The sequence below is a fragment of the Cricetulus griseus genome, chromosome 4 (assembly GCF_003668045.3).
Source record: "Cricetulus griseus strain 17A/GY chromosome 4, alternate assembly CriGri-PICRH-1.0, whole genome shotgun sequence".
Classification (NCBI taxonomy): domain Eukaryota; kingdom Metazoa; phylum Chordata; class Mammalia; order Rodentia; family Cricetidae; genus Cricetulus; species Cricetulus griseus.
The window spans coordinates 228241410-228258653 of NC_048597.1; the positions used below are offsets into that span (position 1 = coordinate 228241410).

General features: G+C 52.2%; 1 protein-coding gene across 8 annotated transcripts in view; it reads right to left on the reverse strand.

Annotated features, from left to right (window-relative positions):
- The window catches only part of Ulk4 (unc-51 like kinase 4), a 271374-nt gene that overhangs the window by 219499 nt on the left and 34631 nt on the right, over nucleotides 1–17244 (reverse strand). For 7 of the 8 annotated variants that reach the window (XM_027415412.2, XM_027415413.2, XM_035444068.1 and 4 more), the window contains 2 exons: nucleotides 9525–9632; nucleotides 4890–4973 (listed from right to left, as the gene is read on the reverse strand). In XM_027415412.2, the coding sequence (XP_027271213.1) occupies nucleotides 4890–4973; nucleotides 9525–9632 (192 nt within the window). The remainder of the gene's footprint in view (nucleotides 1–4889; nucleotides 4974–9524; nucleotides 9633–17244) is intronic. The other variant, XM_027415417.2, reaches the window with a different exon arrangement.

Sequence of the window (17244 nt, forward strand, 5' to 3'; positions counted from 1 at the left end):
GCCAGTTTTCATCCCATTGAATATCAGAAAACTGATGCAGCAGAGAAATCCTGTGAGAGTAATAAAAGCAGAGATATTTGTAGCAAGTATCCAGCCCTTACTTAAAACATGAACAGACTCACAGTGGAATGAAACCTCCAGGTGTAGCAAATGTGGGAAGATGTCCAGTGGGATTCATCCCACAGATAATGCTTATAAGAGAACATGGACGGGCAGCACATGGGAAGAGTTTCAGCTGGAGCTCCCTCCTTACAAGTCTTCAGAGAACTCATACTGGAAATAAATTTTTATTTATTTTTTTAAAGATTTTACTTATTTATTATGTATACAACATTCTGCTTCCATGTATATCTGCACACCAGAAGAGGGCAGCAGATCTTATAGATGGTTGTGAGCCACCATGTGGTTGCTGGAAATTGAACTCAGGACCTCTGGAAGAGCAGTCAAGTGCTCTTAACCTCTGAGCCATCTCTCCAGCCGCTGGAAATGAATTTTTAAATGCACTGAATCTTAAAAATGCTGTGGCTGGAACTCCCATGCTAGGGACCACATGGAAAAGAATGCTGGAGAAAAACTCTTTAAAAACAACAAATGTGCTGGGTGGGTTTGGTGGCGCACGCCTTTAATCCCAGCACTCAGAAGGCAGAGGCAGGCAAATCTCTGTGAGTTCGAGGCCAGCCTGGTCTCCAAAGCGAGTGCCAGGATAGGCTCCAAAGCTACACAGATAAACCCTGTCTCAAAAAAAAAAATATGTAGAAAGGTTTCTAGGGTAATTCAACCCTAAGAAAATATGATCATCAATTTTCACTTAACTGGGTTTAGAATCACCTAGGAGATATGCCCTTGAACAATCCTGTGAGAGCATTTCCGGAGACAATTAACTAAGGAGAGAAGTCCCACTGCTCGTGTGGGTGACACCATACCACGATCTAAGATCTTAGGATGAATACAAAGTTTAAAAAGAAAAAGAATGGAAGGAAAGGAAGTTGCCATCTCCTTTCTCTGCTTCCTGATGCACTGAGAAGTGAAGAATTGAGGAGTCCCAGCCACAAGTTCCCACCACTGTGCAACTGCCTGCCAGCATGCCTTCCCTGCTTTGGGGGACTATGGACCCTGAAACCACAAGCCAAAACACACCCTTCCTCCCTCAGGCTGCAGTAGCCAGGGATTTTATCATAGCAACAAAGGTGAGTAACAGAGCAAAGCACAGAAGAACTTAGTTTGGAATAAAGCCAAAATGCTAAATGTGGGAAACCCTTCGGCAGGCTCTCCCCGCAATGCATTTCTGAGAACTCACACAGAAGAGAGATCCTTCAAAAGCTAGAGTGTCACAGACTATTCAGAGCATGCTCAGCCCTCAGTAGGTATGAAACCATTCTAAAATTCATTTGATTAATGTAATAAATATGGAAAACTCTATAGCCAGATGGCTTAGCTTTTCAGGAAACAAAGTTTTTTTTAAGAAAATTATGAATTTAATAAATGTGAGGAATCCTTCAGTCAGAGCTGTCACCTTGTTGCTCTTCTGAGGGTTACAATGGTGAGAACCTTACAAATGTAACCCTCTGTAGCTCTCAACTTCACACATTAGGAAGAACTCATACTGGAAACTCATAATGAGGAAAAAACATAACTGGGATTTGTTGAGAGACTTTTGTTTCACTGAACATTTGACAATACACAAACGAAAGCTATAAAGATACCAGTAAAAGTTTTCCTTGTTATTTAAAATGAGATCTTCCTCTAGAAGAACTCTTGTGAATAGGGAAGAGGGGAGGTTTCCAGAAACCAGGTAGCCCTCACTCAACAACAGAAACACAGAGGACACAGCTCGGAACTGCTATGGCCCGCCCACCATGACGCCTCAGTTGAGGATGTCCTGCGGGGAATGAAGCATTTTTTACCAAGAGCTGAGACAGATGCTTGCACTGCAGGACAGAGGAAGGCTCATACCCACAGGGCCCTTCTACCAGCAACACATCTGTTTATCTAGATGGAGTATTGGATAGGTGTCGGAACACAGTCCAAGGATGAAGTTGTGTGAGAAGAATTCTGAGTGCTCGTGAGGAAACTGCAAGAAAACAAGTCTCGTGACCTCAGCTTCATCAAAACCACAGAGCTGTTCTTGGAATGAGCTTCTGTCACCTCCCAGGTGTAGCGGATAGGAGTGAGTTCACTTAGATGATTCATTTCAGTTGGCTATTGTTATTTGTTTATGTGCCTCTGTGGGAAAACATGCATTTGTCTCACGTGGCTTGTCCTTGTGACTGCTCACTTTACTCGGGTGACTCTTCCCAACCCTCAGCGTGAAAACTGTCTGATGCTCTGACTAAGGCTGCCTGGTGCGAGAAACTTTATTCCACCGCATTTTCAGGCTCCGCTCTCCCAGGCCCCACTGCCTCTAGATCAGTAAACAGACAGAGGCTTTGGCTTTGCAATAGCACTTTCTGCATAATTGCACAAAGACAGGTCAGTTTTACAATTATAAGGTGACTTTGTTAGGGTTCCTATTGATGTGGAAAGATACCATAACTATGGCAACTTTTATAAAGGAAACCAATTAATTGGGTGTGGCTTAAAGTTTCAGAGGTTGAGTCCATTATCATCATGGCGGGACATGGCAGCCTACAGGCAGACACGGCGCTGGAGCAGGAGCTGAGAGCAGGCAGCAGGAAGTGTGAGCTTATGAGCCTACCCCCCCCCAGGGACACACTTCCTCCTACAAGTACCAGTCCCTGTAGGCCAAGTATCCAAACACAAGTCCGTTGCTATTCAAACCACCATGTGAGGGGAAGACCCAGATGCCCGTCAAGGCACAGAGAATGGACTACTAAGTCTCAACTGAAGGAAGGAGATCCTGTAGAGTCAAGTGGGTGTTAACTGATGACGGAGTTAACCAAAGACTAAAAGATGCTGGGGTTGCGGGTCTTTGGAGACAAGCTGCCCCTGGGAGCCCACGCTCCTGTCAGTACCACAGGACTTAATTTTTTCTTACATTTACTTGTTTGGGGGATGGTGTGCATGTACCACAGGATATGTGCCGAGGTCAGAGGACAACGTGCAGAAATCAGGGTTAGCGCTAAGTGCCATTGCCACACCCACTCTCTCAGCCACAGAGTCCTCCCCAGTGACCTGTGATGCCCACACCCACTCTCTCTCAGCCAGAGTCCTCCCCCGTGACCTGTGACGTCCACACCCACTCTCTCACAGCCAGAGTCCTCCCCAGTGACCTGTGACACCCACACCCACTCTCAGCCACAGAGTCCTCCCCAGTGACCTGTGATGCCCACACCCACTCTCTCAGCCACAGAGTCCTCCCCAGTGACCTGTGGTGCCCACACCCACTCTCTCAGCCACAGAGTCCTCCCCAGTGACCTGTGACACCCAGGTGTCTACAGTATCTACTGTTCCTGAAAACTTTTATATCTCATCTGCTCTGTGAAGTACTTAAATACTCACCACTCTCGATTTGGGTATTGTTCCCACCTCAGCAATTAGACAGTGAGAAATGTCTGGGAAAGACACACCTTCCAGGAGGCAACAATGTTGAGTTTAAAAATAAAGATAGGACATCCCAAGGCCTGCTCACTGTTGGCAGAGGGCCCTGTGGCCTGAGGTCTCACACCAGCTTCTTTGTCCCTTACGTCCTTGTGATATGTACTCTCTCATGTTTCATCTTGTCTCCCCAAGAGGTGAGGCTAGTGTGTCCACAGGACTGTCCCTGTCTCCACCTGTGTTCCCCAAGGGTCCTAGCTTAAGGCCTTCAGTGATAAAACCAAGCACGGGTCCTGGCTGCAGCTGAGGACCCCATTATCACGGTACTGATAAAGGAGGGTGCGTCACACCCATGTCACATGCACCGTCACGTCACATGACTCTACAGACTAAGAGCCTACAGACTCAAGGATCTGAATGCCTGGTTACCAGGGAATGGTACTGTTGGAGTGGGCGTGGCCTTGTTGGAGTGGGTGTGGCCTTGTGGAGTGGGCGTGGCCTTGTTGGAGTGGATGTGGCCTTGTGGAGTGGGCGTGGCCTTCTTGGAGGAAGTGTGTTACTAGGGGCAGACTTTGAGGTTTCAGGTACTCAAGCCACACCCAGTGTCTCTTTCTGTTGCCTGAGGACAAGATGTATGACTCTCAGCTCCTTCTCCAGCACTGTCTTCCTGCAGATTGCCATGCTTCTCAAACCTCTGAAACTTGTAATCTAGCACCAATTAAATGTTGCCATGGTCGGGCTGGAGAGATGGGTCAGAGGTTAAGAGCACTGGCTGTTCTTCCAGAGGTCCTGAGTTCAAATCCCGCAACCACATGGTGGCTCACAACCATTTGTAATGAGATCTGGTGCCCTCTGCTGGTGTGCAGGCAGAAGACTGTACACATAATAAATAAATAAATCTTAAAAAAAAAAAAAAGTGGTCATGGTGTCTCTTCACAGCAATAGAACACTGGCCAAGACACCAACCGCTAGGGAGTGCCAGTGCTGGAACCGCCCTCCATGGGACACTGGAAGGAAACATTCATCCTGATTTGTCTTTTTCATTCTTTTTGTTGTTGTTGTTCTTCAAGACAGGGTTTCTCTGTGTGGCTTTGGAGCCTATCCTGGAACTCACTCTGTAGACCATGCTGGCTTTGAACTCACAGAGATCCACCTGCCTCCGCCTCCCGAGTGCTGGGATTAAAGGCGTGCGCCACCATACCTGGCTTTCCCATCATCTTTTAAACAGGGTACTTAAGGAACAAGGATGCCAGCTTGTCGGGATTATTTAGGTTCAGGAGCAGCACTCAGTGACAAGCAAGCACACTGCTGTGGCTACACTCCTCACTCCTGGCTCCTCGCCTGGAGGGCGACTGCAGTTGCTGCGTCTACAGAGGACAACAAAGGCTGCTTACCCCTTCCCTGAGGCACCTCATAAGCACAGTGTACGCAGCCAAGGGGACAGCCCAGTAGTCCCTGGAGTGCTGCTTCTTTTCTTCCTAAAAAAAAAAAAAAAAAAAAAAACAAGGTGAGGAAAAACAGTGACATTGGAGCTGGAGCGTCCAAGCACACATCCGAAGCGTTCCTCTGACATCACCACCTACTCCTGACCGGGGCCTCTTACTGCCATGTGCACACAAAATGTCTGCTTCTTGTCTTGCATAGGGGGCTGTGCAGACCCTCGCACAGCCGGCTGCCCCCCCCCCAGCATCCTCCGTTATCTGGAGTGAGGTAAAAGTGAAGAACGATCGCCCCTACGGGAGTGATTACAGTGAAGTCCAGGCTCTCACAGCCTCTATGGACTAGGCCGGGCCACTCACCCTGTACAACCCTTAAACAGACAAGGAGCAGAGAAAAGCAGAGAGAGGAAAACATGTGCTGGGAAGTGACAACAGAGGGGTTGGTGACCTCAGTCCATCTGCCCCCGCCCTGTCCCACCTTCCATGGACCCCCCCCCCAGCGGCTTTCAACACTGGGACTGTAATTCTCCACTCCCACCAACAGCCTGAAATGCCTTCACTTTCTGGCCATACTTCTGCCCTTACTGGGGATCCCAAGGCTGCAGGCAGGCAGTCACTTGCTTTCTCCAGGCCTGAGCTCAAGCAGCAGGGTTCCTGGAGAAGGTGACACTGCAGGTCACAGAGTCCATGAGTAACCCTGGGCACCTTGACCCACTCACTCCCTTGTCTGTCTGCTTCTCTGACCATCTCTCTTTCTATACCTAACCTGTGACCCTCCTGCCACTTTGTACCCTCCTCAGGGAATCTGTGAGAAAGAAATAATCACGTCCACTGTGTACCTGTCACACACAATGGGAAGCACCGCTTTACACAATGCCCAGTGTCCTGAGGGACAGCCCCCCACTCCTCCACACAGGCTGGGAAGCTCCCCCGTGTCCTGAGGGACAGCCCCCCACTCCTCCACACAGGCTGGGAAGCTCCCCCGTGTCCTGAGGGACAGCCCCCCACTCCTCCACACAGGCTGGGACGCTCCCCCGTGTCCTGAGGGACAGCCCCCCACTCCTCCACACAGGCTGGGAAGCTCCCCCGTGTCCTGAGGGACAGCCCCCCACTCCTCCACACAGGCTGGGAAGCTCCCCCGTGTCCTGAGGGACAGCCCCCCACTCCTCCACACAGGCTGGGAAGCTCCCCCGTGTCCTGAGGGACAGCCCCCCACTCCTCCACACAGGCTGGGAAGCTCCCCCGTGTCCTGAGGGACAGCCCCCCACTCCTCCACACAGGCTGGGAAGCTCCCCCGTGTCCTGAGGGACAGCCCCCCACTCCTCCACACAGGCTGGGAAGCTCCCCCGTGTCCTGAGGGACAGCCCCCCACTCCTCCACACAGGCTGGGAAGCTCCCCCGTGTCCTGAGGGACAGCCCCCCACTCCTCCACACAGGCTGGGAAGCTCCCCCGTGTCCTGAGGGACAGCCCCCCACTCCTCCACACAGGCTGGGAAGCTCCCCCGTGTCCTGAGGGACAGCCCCCCACTCCTCCACACAGGCTGGGAAGCTCCCCCGTGTCCTGAGGGACAGCCCCCCACTCCTCCACACAGGCTGGGAAGCTCCCCCGTGTCCTGAGGGACAGCCCCCCACTCCTCCACACAGGCTGGGACGCTCCCCCGTGTCCTGAGGGACAGCCCCCCACTCCTCCACACAGGCTGGGAAGCTCCCCCGTGTCCTGAGGGACAGCCCCCCACTCCTCCACACAGGCTGGGAAGCTCCCCCGTGTCCTGAGGGACAGCCCCCCACTCCTCCACACAGGCTGGGAAGCTCCCCCGTGTCCTGAGGGACAGCCCCCCACTCCTCCACACAGGCTGGGACGCTCCCCCGTGTCCTGAGGGACAGCCCCCCACTCCTCCACACAGGCTGGGAAGCTCCCCCGTGTCCTGAGGGACAGCCCCCCACTCCTCCACACAGGCTGGGAAGCTCACCCCGTGTCCTGAGGGACAGCCCCCCACTCCTCCACACAGGCTGGGAAGCTCCCCCGTGTCCTGAGGGACAGCCCCCCACTCCTCCACACAGGCTGGGAAGCTCCCCCGTGTCCTGAGGGACAGCCCCCCACTCCTCCACACAGGCTGGGACGCTCCCCCGTGTCCTGAGGGACAGCCCCCCACTCCTCCACACAGGCTGGGAAGCTCCCCCGTGTCCTGAGGGACAGCCCCCCACTCCTCCACACAGGCTGGGAAGCTCCCCCGTGTCCTGAGGGACAGCCCCCCACTCCTCCACACAGGCTGGGAAGCTCCCCCGTGTCCTGAGGGACAGCCCCCCACTCCTCCACACAGGCTGGGAAGCTCCCCCGTGTCCTGAGGGACAGCCCCCCACTCCTCCACACAGGCTGGGACGCTCCCCCGTGTCCTGAGGGACAGCCCCCCACTCCTCCACACAGGCTGGGAAGCTCCCCCGTGTCCTGAGGGACAGCCCCCCACTCCTCCACACAGGCTGGGAAGCTCCCCCGTGTCCTGAGGGACAGCCCCCCACTCCTCCACACAGGCTGGGAAGCTCCCCCGTGTCCTGAGGGACAGCCCCCCACTCCTCCACACAGGCTGGGACGCTCCCCCGTGTCCTGAGGGACAGCCCCCCACTCCTCCACACAGGCTGGGAAGCTCCCCCGTGTCCTGAGGGACAGCCCCCCACTCCTCCACACAGGCTGGGACGCTCCCCCGTGTCCTGAGGGACAGCCCCCCACTCCTCCACACAGGCTGGGAAGCACCCCCGTGTCCTGAGGGACAGCCCCCCACTCCTCCACACAGGCTGGGAAGCTCCCCCGTGTCCTGAGGGACAGACCCCGGCCCCACTCCTTCTACTTGGGATCAGGGCTTCATTGTCATCCTGCCTTCTCCAGGCCCATGGGTAACCAACAACCTTCTCATCCTAGACACAATGTCTTCTCTCCTTTCCTCCTCGGTAGGTTCACTGTCTCCCTCTCCAGAGGAGCAGACCTCTGAGGACATCCCCAGCTACACAGTATGCTCCAAGCCCAGCTGGGCGCCAGGAGGAGCCGCCTCCTCCCAGTTCATCCCCAGACAACCACTTCTGCTGGCTTCTCAGTCTCCTCAGCCGGCTCCACCTCACTCTGCACCCCACTCCAGGGAAAAACGCATAACCAGTGTTGAGTCACCACCCACTCTGTGGTGTGTACAGTGTGTGGTGTGTGTCTGTGTTCACACGCATACAGGTGTGACAGCCAGAGGTTGGCGTCACCATCTTTCTTGAGTCTGAACCTTCGACACTGAGGCAGCCTCTCACTTGAACCCAGGGCTCACTGAGCCAGCTTGCTCTGGGGAGCCTGTCTCCCACACTGGGATCTCGGGGCCACCACGCCCCGCTGGCATTCTCCATCTCCCCAGACCCAGGTTCCCAGTGACCTTCTTCTCGTCACCACCCAGTAGATTCTCTTCAGTCCTTTCTCTTAGACCTTCAAAGCGCTCAGCCCCGGGGATGCCGCCTCTGCTCAGAGACATTACGGCTCCTTCCTGGCTCGCTCTCCTTGCCCTTAGGGTGAGGCACTGTGTGGGCCGAGGTCTTTCATCCCCACATCTCTCCAGCCTCCACTCCTTCCCTGCCCACCCCGGGGGCCTGCATACAATATATGCATTTCTTTGCTCATGTACTCACTTACTGATTCATTTATGTCCTGGGGTTGATCCCAGAGTCCCACACACGCTAGGCTATATCCCCAACCCTCAACAGGACGTTTAGCTAACATGTGCTTAGACCTGAGGCTTCCAGACAGCCATGCAGGGGTGACGAGACAGTGCTGAAGAAAGGACAGAGACAGAAACATATAATATACTAAAGAAACAAATCAGTCAACATAGAGATGAGTGTTTCAAAGGAAGTCCAGGAGGGCAAGGGGCAGGAGGGGGCCCAGGCCACTGGGGAGCCAGGGAAGGCTGGCTAGGTCCTCTTGAGAGAGAAACGCAGGCGTCATGGAAGAAAATGCGCAGGTGAGGGGCACGGGTGCCGGGACTTAGGCGGGCAAGGCGGGCTTGAGACAGGAAAGTTGAGGAGCAGAAACTTTAAGAGTACAGCGAGAGGAAGCCTGTCTGGATATCTGAAGTTCACAAGTGTGACCCAGGACAGCCCACATCTGTCAGGGTCCATTCAGTCATGGTCTCTACAACACTGATGAACGGCAAGTGCGCCCTGCTGACCTCAACTGCACTTCATCGTCCCGCCGTCAAAAGTTCCCACAGTCACACTAACCTCTGCACAAAGCAGCGTCTCATTTAAGCGGGGGCGGGGCTCTGACAGTGGGACAGCGACATCTCCCGCCTGGAGGACTGGAGACACCAGCCGCCGACGAGTGCTCTGAGCACGGCAGTGCCTCCACTTTAAACGTGAGGGTCTCCCAAGCTAAGGGCGCGTGGGGGGGGGGCGGATGGGCAGCGGGACGGGGGGACCACAGGAAGGACGTGAGGACGGCAGAAGATTCCGTCCCCAGAAGTGGACAGATAGTATCCCAAGGCCCCGAGGTATGCGCTAAGGGGAGAGGCCAGGGGCGGCTGTCTGTGGGCGGTTACGGGGGTCGGAGCTCACGGCCAGCCTCACCTGCGTGGCCACGAGGTAGATGAGCTGTCCGAGGGTGGGCAGGAGACACTGCTTGAGCTTGCTGCTCCTGAAGTTCTCCCGGATTAATTCCGTTAAGAGTGTGATCGCCTGCAAGGGGGAAGCATGCGTCACGTCAGGCTGCCTCGAAGCGCTCATCTTCTTAGTGGGGACACTGGCTTTAAACAACCGCGGTGTTATTAGTGCGGGCTCAGGCAGGCACAGGCAGGCGCCCGCCCGCCGCAGCACCTGAGGAAGAGGGAGGGCGGCTTTCGGGAGCTGGCTCTCTCCCTCCGCCTGCCTGCCTGCCGTGGGTTCTGGGATCTAACTCAGGTTCGTCTTGGCCACAAGCTCCTGTCCCCCCTGGGCCATCTCGCCGGCCCCTAAAGTCTGCGATGAGTCCCTTTGGAAGGCGTCCACCACTGAGAACTAACTCCTCGGTTCCCAGTGCTCCTTCCATCCCACATTGTGCCACACCGCGTGCTCCAAGTCTGAAGTGTTTGCCCAGTGTGGAGTCATTCCTCCATCTTTTCCATCCTTGCTGACCGCCACTGAGTAACACGCTCACTCCTCTGAAACTGCCAGTGCTCAGAAATTTGTTATCTACAAAACTGGCAAACTGGTCACTAACAAATTACCCTCAAAGATGGTGAAAGTGCAAAACTCTAAAGAGGAAGCGAAGGCCGAGATGAGGAAGCCTGCAGTGTAGGCAGGAGAGCAAATGCACAGGTGAGTGAACGTCCACTATATCTTCTAATTGTGCTTGATGGTTAAGGCAACAATTATAAAATTACATTTGGACAATTATATAAAAATAAAGAGGGAGGAATTTTCTATACCCCACTTGGACTAGTAAATGACACTAATGGACTTTGATATGTTTGCATAAAAACCTTGGAGCAATTACAAAAACAAAGTCTACACAAGAGGAGAATTTAGTAACACCACAGGAAAAAAGGTCAAAATGGAATTGCATGCTCAACAAACTCTTAAGAAGGTAGTAAAAAGGAAACAAAAGAACTTAAGACAAACAGAAAACAAAAGTCAATTGCCACACACATGATCAGATATTTTAATAATTACATTAAACATAAATGACATAAATACAGCAATTAAAAGACAGAGGCTGGAAGAGTAGAATTAAAAAAAAGTATGACCCAACTCTAAGCTGCCTACAAGAAACTCACATAAAAATTTAGTGGGACTGGTAGATGGGCTGTGAAAGCTGAAACGTTATGTAACAGCAGTAGTAAATGGAAAGCAGTGATGTCTGTATTGATTGCAGAGACCTCAGAACAAAACCAAACCTGATAGAGACCAAGAGGAACTATAGTAGTCAGTTCAGCAAAAATATACATATACATACATCATATACACAGACATATATACACATACTGCTTACACACACACACACACACACACACACACACACACACACACACGTATAACATGCACACACACACACACCAACCCCATATGTGAATCCCCAGTTAGAGAGCTGCAAACAATGTAAAGCAAAACCCCAGAAAATTTTTTAAAAGTAAAACAAAGACAAATCCACAATCACAGTGCTGGGCTTCAAGGCCCACTTCTGCGGCACAGAAGAACGCATGCATCACAGTCTCACTTTGACCAGAGGGTACGGAAATAACAGACTAGAGTGAGGGTCAGAGAGGCTGGGGCTGTGTGTGAGACTACACAACACGGCTTCAAGAGATAAGATCTCACTACGGGAGAACTGATGTTCACGGCCGGACAGAAAGCCAGCCACAAACAGCCCCACAAGATGGATCCAACCAATGTCACAAACCCACAGGGAGACTCAGTGTCTCAGTCAGCTGGGGACACCAGACAGTCACCAAGAAAACCACAGGTGAACCTCAACCTCAATCCAACACCATGTACAAACAGGTAACTCAAACGGACCACACCGGCTCAAACATAAACAAACTACAAACTGTCTGGAGAACAACCATGAGGGGAAGTTTCACTGTCTGGGGCTGTGAATGGCTGATCTAATATTGAAGGCACAGAGACACTGTACCAAAGAGGAGAGACAGCTGTCAAACTCAGTACCACGAAAATCAGGGAGATGCAAATTAACCCCCAAATGAGACAATGCTGTGTGCCTATCAGAACAGCTAAAATAGAAGCCAGAGGGAGCAGCAGAACCAACTGGGGTGGTGACAAGCCACATGACTCACACCTCGGCAGAGGGGTGTGAATCGGGCAACCACGCTGTAAACCAGCTTGGTGTCTTTAAAATCCAAGAGTGTGTACTGCAGCACACAGGTCCAGGCAGTCACAGGCCTGTCATGAGTTCACGGCCAGTCTGGCTGTATGAAAAACTCCACGTCAGAAGCCAAAGCCTGAGGGTGCAGCACAGTGGTGGGCGCTTTGCCTGGCATGCAAGGATAGTGGGTGCAACCCCCACAACACTGCAAAAATAATAACAACCAGAAAGAATTAAAACTTGAATTACAATGTTTCCCCTGAACATTTACCCTGAGAAAGGGTTTACAAAGAAGCCGATGTCTAGCTATTTTATCTGTAATTCTCAAAACTGGAAAAGACTCAGATGTCTGTCAAATTGCTAGTGGTTTGATATACTGTGGTGCGACTGTGCCATGGACGCCACTTCAAAAAACAAGCGGGGGAGCCAACTACTGATGTCCAGCCACGCACACAGAGCACACAGGGAAGAGCCTAGCAGCTGTGGGACACAGGGCACAAGCAGCAGGGAAGACAAACATGGGAGCAGGGATCTGGAGGACCTGAGAAGCACAGAGGCTGCTTTCCTGGGACTTCTCCAGGTCAGCATCCTGGGGGGCGACCCCTGCGGGTGTCACTGGGAGGGAGGCACCCAGTGTCTGCAGAATTCCTGTAACTGCATAAAAATCAGCAATAACCTTGAATTAAAAGGCTAATTTTCAAAAAAAAAAAATCAAACATCTCCTACGCTCAAATCTCAGGTTGGCTTTCTGTTCCCAAAGCTAGTTGCTGGGATTTACAGTGTTTCTCCATTTTATAATCCACTGGTGTCTGTGGAGGAAAGTGCCCCTAGAAACTGAGACCATTTTACTGCTGTGCACCCTTAAAGCCATGACCCAGAGGGACTGTCGCCAGCATCCTGTGAAGAGTCACACAGAAGGTAAGCCACTCCAGTGACCTCACCTCCCACCTATAGAAAGTTAGCGTGGGTCTCACAATATCGTGATATTGGTTTCCCATTATCTTTACATTTTAAATAAGCGTTAACATTAAAAAGGAGGAAAGGGGGCTGGAGAGGTGACTCCATGGTTAAGAACACTGGCTGCTCCTCCAGAGGACCCAGGTTCAATTCCCAGCATCCACATAGCAGCTCACAGCTGTCACCAAGTCCAGCTCCAGGGGATCTGGCTCCCTCTTCTGGCCTCCTCAAGCACTGCATGCACACGGTACACATGCATATATACAGGCAAACACCATGCATATAAAATAGCCAAGTTCTTTTCAAAAAGGAAAAAAAAATGAACAAATGGAACATATAAATGAACAATAACAAGGAGGAAGATATGTTTTCCTTGACTGAGGTACAACTGCATTTGAAAAAAGCCATTACAAAGCAGAGTGAAAAGGTAAAATGGACTAGTTGTTTTCACGCCTGCCTACCCACGTGCCATCCCTGAAGTGGGCCTCTTGAGCTCACACACACATGACAAAGAATGCAGTGTCGGAACCAGCAGCTGCTCAGCCCACAGCCCCTGCAGCCAGCGCCCCTTCCTCTCACAGATAACACAGCCCCCCACTCTAGTGAAAGGGTGTCAGAGAGTTTACCTCAGAGAGGGTATGGTAGCCACACATCCCAACTCCAACCCCCTTCCCTGCCTTCTGCCTGGAAACCAGAGAACAGGTCTGCAGGGTTGTGTTGCCAAACCTTCCCCATCCTCAGAAAGGGATAAGAAGACACCCTCACTCTGTCCTCTCCTCAAAGCCCCACCATACTATTTGTTGTCTGTCTGTCTGTCTGTCTGTCTGTCTGTCTGTCTGCCCGTGGCATTGATAACACTTCTTATTCCCCCAAAATCGGTTTCAATGCCTCTCTTTGAACCCACATCTGAGAACTTCCAATACATACACACAATAAACTAAGTATAGAAACGCTCTGTAAACACTGTGTGGTGCTCAGCCTCGCCGTGTAGATGAAGAGGGTGGCTACGACAAAGTCCCTTCACCCACTTCTGGCAGATGGCAGGTAAAATATTCTAATTGTCCTCCTACTGGATTATTTTATGTTAAATAGATTCATGGCCGAGCTGACAAAAAGAAAAGAAAAAAAAGAAAGGAGGAGGAGGAAAAATCAAGAAACTTCAAAGACCAAAATGAGAGAGAGAGAGAGAGAGAGAGAGAGAGAGAGAGAGAAGAGAGAGAGGAGGGAGGGAGGGAGAGAGGGAGAGAGGGGGGGAGAGAGGGAGAGGGAGAGAGGGAGAATGAGGAACTAGGAAGTTTGGGCAGCTCACAGGCCGCCCTAACTCAGGAGGAGGAGGCGAATCTTGGTGACTTTGAAATGGCTTTTGAAAAGGAACAAGAGACAAACCCCAGGGCTTGTGCTTAGTGAGCTATCACACAGACCATGGACTTCAAGATGGGACCCCAAGGCTGTATGAATAAGAAATGGGCCAGCCTGAGAAACGCCTCCCCAGACACCAACCGAGCAGGCATCAACAGCTAATGCACCCCACACTTAGGGACGCCCTCCCTCCACGCCAGGGACTGAGACACAAGGGGCCAGCTTGGCAGGCCACCTCAAACAGGACTCCGGGCTCCTAAGGTCAGAGTGCTTGGAACCCAGAGCCTCACACAGCCCAGAGTGTACACTGCAGCCAGCTGCCGGGTGACACAGGGTGGGGGCACGGAGCCAGGCTCATTTGGCCCACACAGTAGAATTATGAACTTTCAGGTCTGCAGGGCCACCAGGGGATCCCCAAGTGGTCTGGGGACATCCTTGACAGAATTGTTCCAAGGACCCAGAACTCTAAGGTGCTGCCTGGGTGGAGGAACGCTGGCCTGAGAGCTGAGACAGCTGGGAATGTTGAGGTGTTCCAGAGCGCAGCCTTCCTGTCACCCTCTGAGCTACCCTGCAGAATGGGGCCTGGAGGACAAGCCTTGGTGCAGAAGGCAGCGGCCTGAAGGGCTCCGAGGGGCCCGGCCTTCCAGGCCAGAGATGAAGTGGAGACACTGACAGTGAGCACCATGGTTGCCTCTGTGTCAGGTCTCCTGCTGTGCCCATCCAGAGGGACCCTGAATGTCAATGACCACCAATCCATCTCATGTTGATCACACTCTGCTAACTGGACCTGGTGAGCAGTGACCTCAAGAGACGGGCGTGGAGCATAAGAGGAACTTCCTTCCAAAGAAAGGGAAGGGCTGGAGAGATGGCTCAGTGTTCACAACACTTGCCGCTCTTAAACCTGGGTGTGGTTCCCAGCACCACACAGCTGCCTGCCACTCCACTCCTGTGAGATCCGGTGCTCTCGTTGGCCTATGCAGGCCACCACATGCAGGGTGGTGCACAGACAAACAGGGATGCACATACATACAAATGAAAATAAATACAGAAACACAATAAATACAGAAACACACAACAAACAGCCAGGTAGTGGTGGCGCACACCTTTAACCCAAGCACCCAGGAGGCAGAGGCAGGCGGATCTCTGTGAGTTCATGGCCAGCCTGGTCACAAAGCTACACTGAGAAACCCTGTCTTGAAAAACCAAATAAATAAATATTAAAAGAGAAGTTATTGCACTGGCTCCAATACTGAATGAGTCCCTTTGGGTTTTGGAGCCCCCTCCCCCTTGCTGACCATTGGTGAGCCTGCCACTCTGAGAGAGCATGGCAGCAGCCCCAGTCACATGCCATGCTACTGGAAATGACTTCTGACAAGAGAGACGCTGTGTATGACCTGGGGAAGGCTCTAGTTGACCCAGGCAACCTGGGCCCTGTCACTCTTCTTTCCACAGCCCTTTTCCATTTGGAAATCAGCAGCCAGCAGCATGACTCTGAAATGAAAGGAACACAAGCACCCGCCCTGCACTGGCTGTTACTGTAACAAGGGGCAGGAAGAAACAGTGACCACTGTTCAACTGCAACAGTGTCAGAATCCAGGACACAGCTTGCAAGCAGGCCACTTGTCTCGGGTGCACAGGGACTGGGTTGATCCAGGCACCAACTGCAAATATGGCTTTTCAGAATAATGGATTTACAAGACCAAGCCAAGCAGAGTCCCTCGCTGCCTGTGCACGTGACCGACATGCTCGTGCTATGTGCTGCCATTGCTTGCCTGGTTGCCCACCCCCCACAAAGGAACAGGACTGCACATCACAGTGACATCACTGGAGATCACTGGCTGCATCTCTGAAGTCCCCACCCCCAAAAAAGGGGGCACAGAAATACAGTGGGGAAAGGAACCCCTAAGAACCACAACCTTGGGAGTCACGTGTCTATACGGGACAGGAGGGGACGGCAGGACGGAGGCGTGCATCTCTGGTGGCTGCAGCCGGAGGGTCAGAAGCTTAGAGAAACCCTGCATTTGACCTGCGCCTGAATATACATAAGGAGACAAACTAAGTGGAAACAGTATGGAGGAAGCTCCTCCGTGAGAGCACGTTGTAGACTTTGGTGCTACACGTGAGTGGCCACCAGAGGGCAGACACGGTCGGCTGGCGGAGCTGACGAGGCCTGTGTCCTTCAACAGGAGCCTGGGGCTGTCTCCAGGGAGCTGAAAGCAAGACCTGTGCTCAAGCCCACCATCCCTACTCACTTCAGCCAACCCAGCTACAGCCTCTGGAGCACCTAACCCACGAGAACAGAGGCCAGCCAGAGCCTCTGAGGCTCCACGAGGTCACCAGGTCTTAGGCTAGAGACATCAGAGCCCCCTGATGGCCGAGGGGACAGAATGGGTCAGACATCCCTGCTGACTGAGGTTAGGCCAGGTCTACAATCCTAACAGTCACCTCCACCATGCAGCTCACCCTGGGTTCCAACCCCACCACGACCACCCATCACCATGGCACCTGAAGTAACAGCAATTCCATCCTCTCCTCACCTCACCTCACCACCAGCGGGCCTCGGCGAGTCACCGCCCTGGCAGATGAGTCCTGTGTATTCACCATGGCTGAACAGTCTCATCTCTCACCTCCCCATGGGTGGGAGGCCACCACCCTCCAGTGGATTATCCCACCCCCTTGGGTACACAGACAGCACAAATTGGATTTTGTGGGACTTGAGAGACAGAGAGAGAGGAGACAAAAGCTGAAAACGGGGGAGGGGGGGTGAATATGATCAAACACGTTGTTTGACATTCTCAAAGAATTAATAAAATGTATTGTTGTCTGTTTCATGCCTTTTTTTGGCTTTCAATAACTGTGTCCTTCCCCCACCAGCTTACTGAAGTCTAATTAACTAATTGAACACATTTTCAACAGAAAATAAACAAAAGCTTGTTTACCAGAAAAATCCAAGGGCAAGTTCACTAAAATCAGCCACGCTGCGGCTGTAAATGATCATACCCAGGCTCCAGCTACAAGCCAGGCCCACCCTTCGGGTCATGTTTTATCCTGTGCCTCCAAATGTCTCTTCTTGGTTTGCTGTAGGGGGATGTTTGGGAGATTTATATAGCTAAATTGTCATAAATAGAAAAACATTTACAATAATAAGTGCTGCAAAGAAAAACTGTAGAGGGA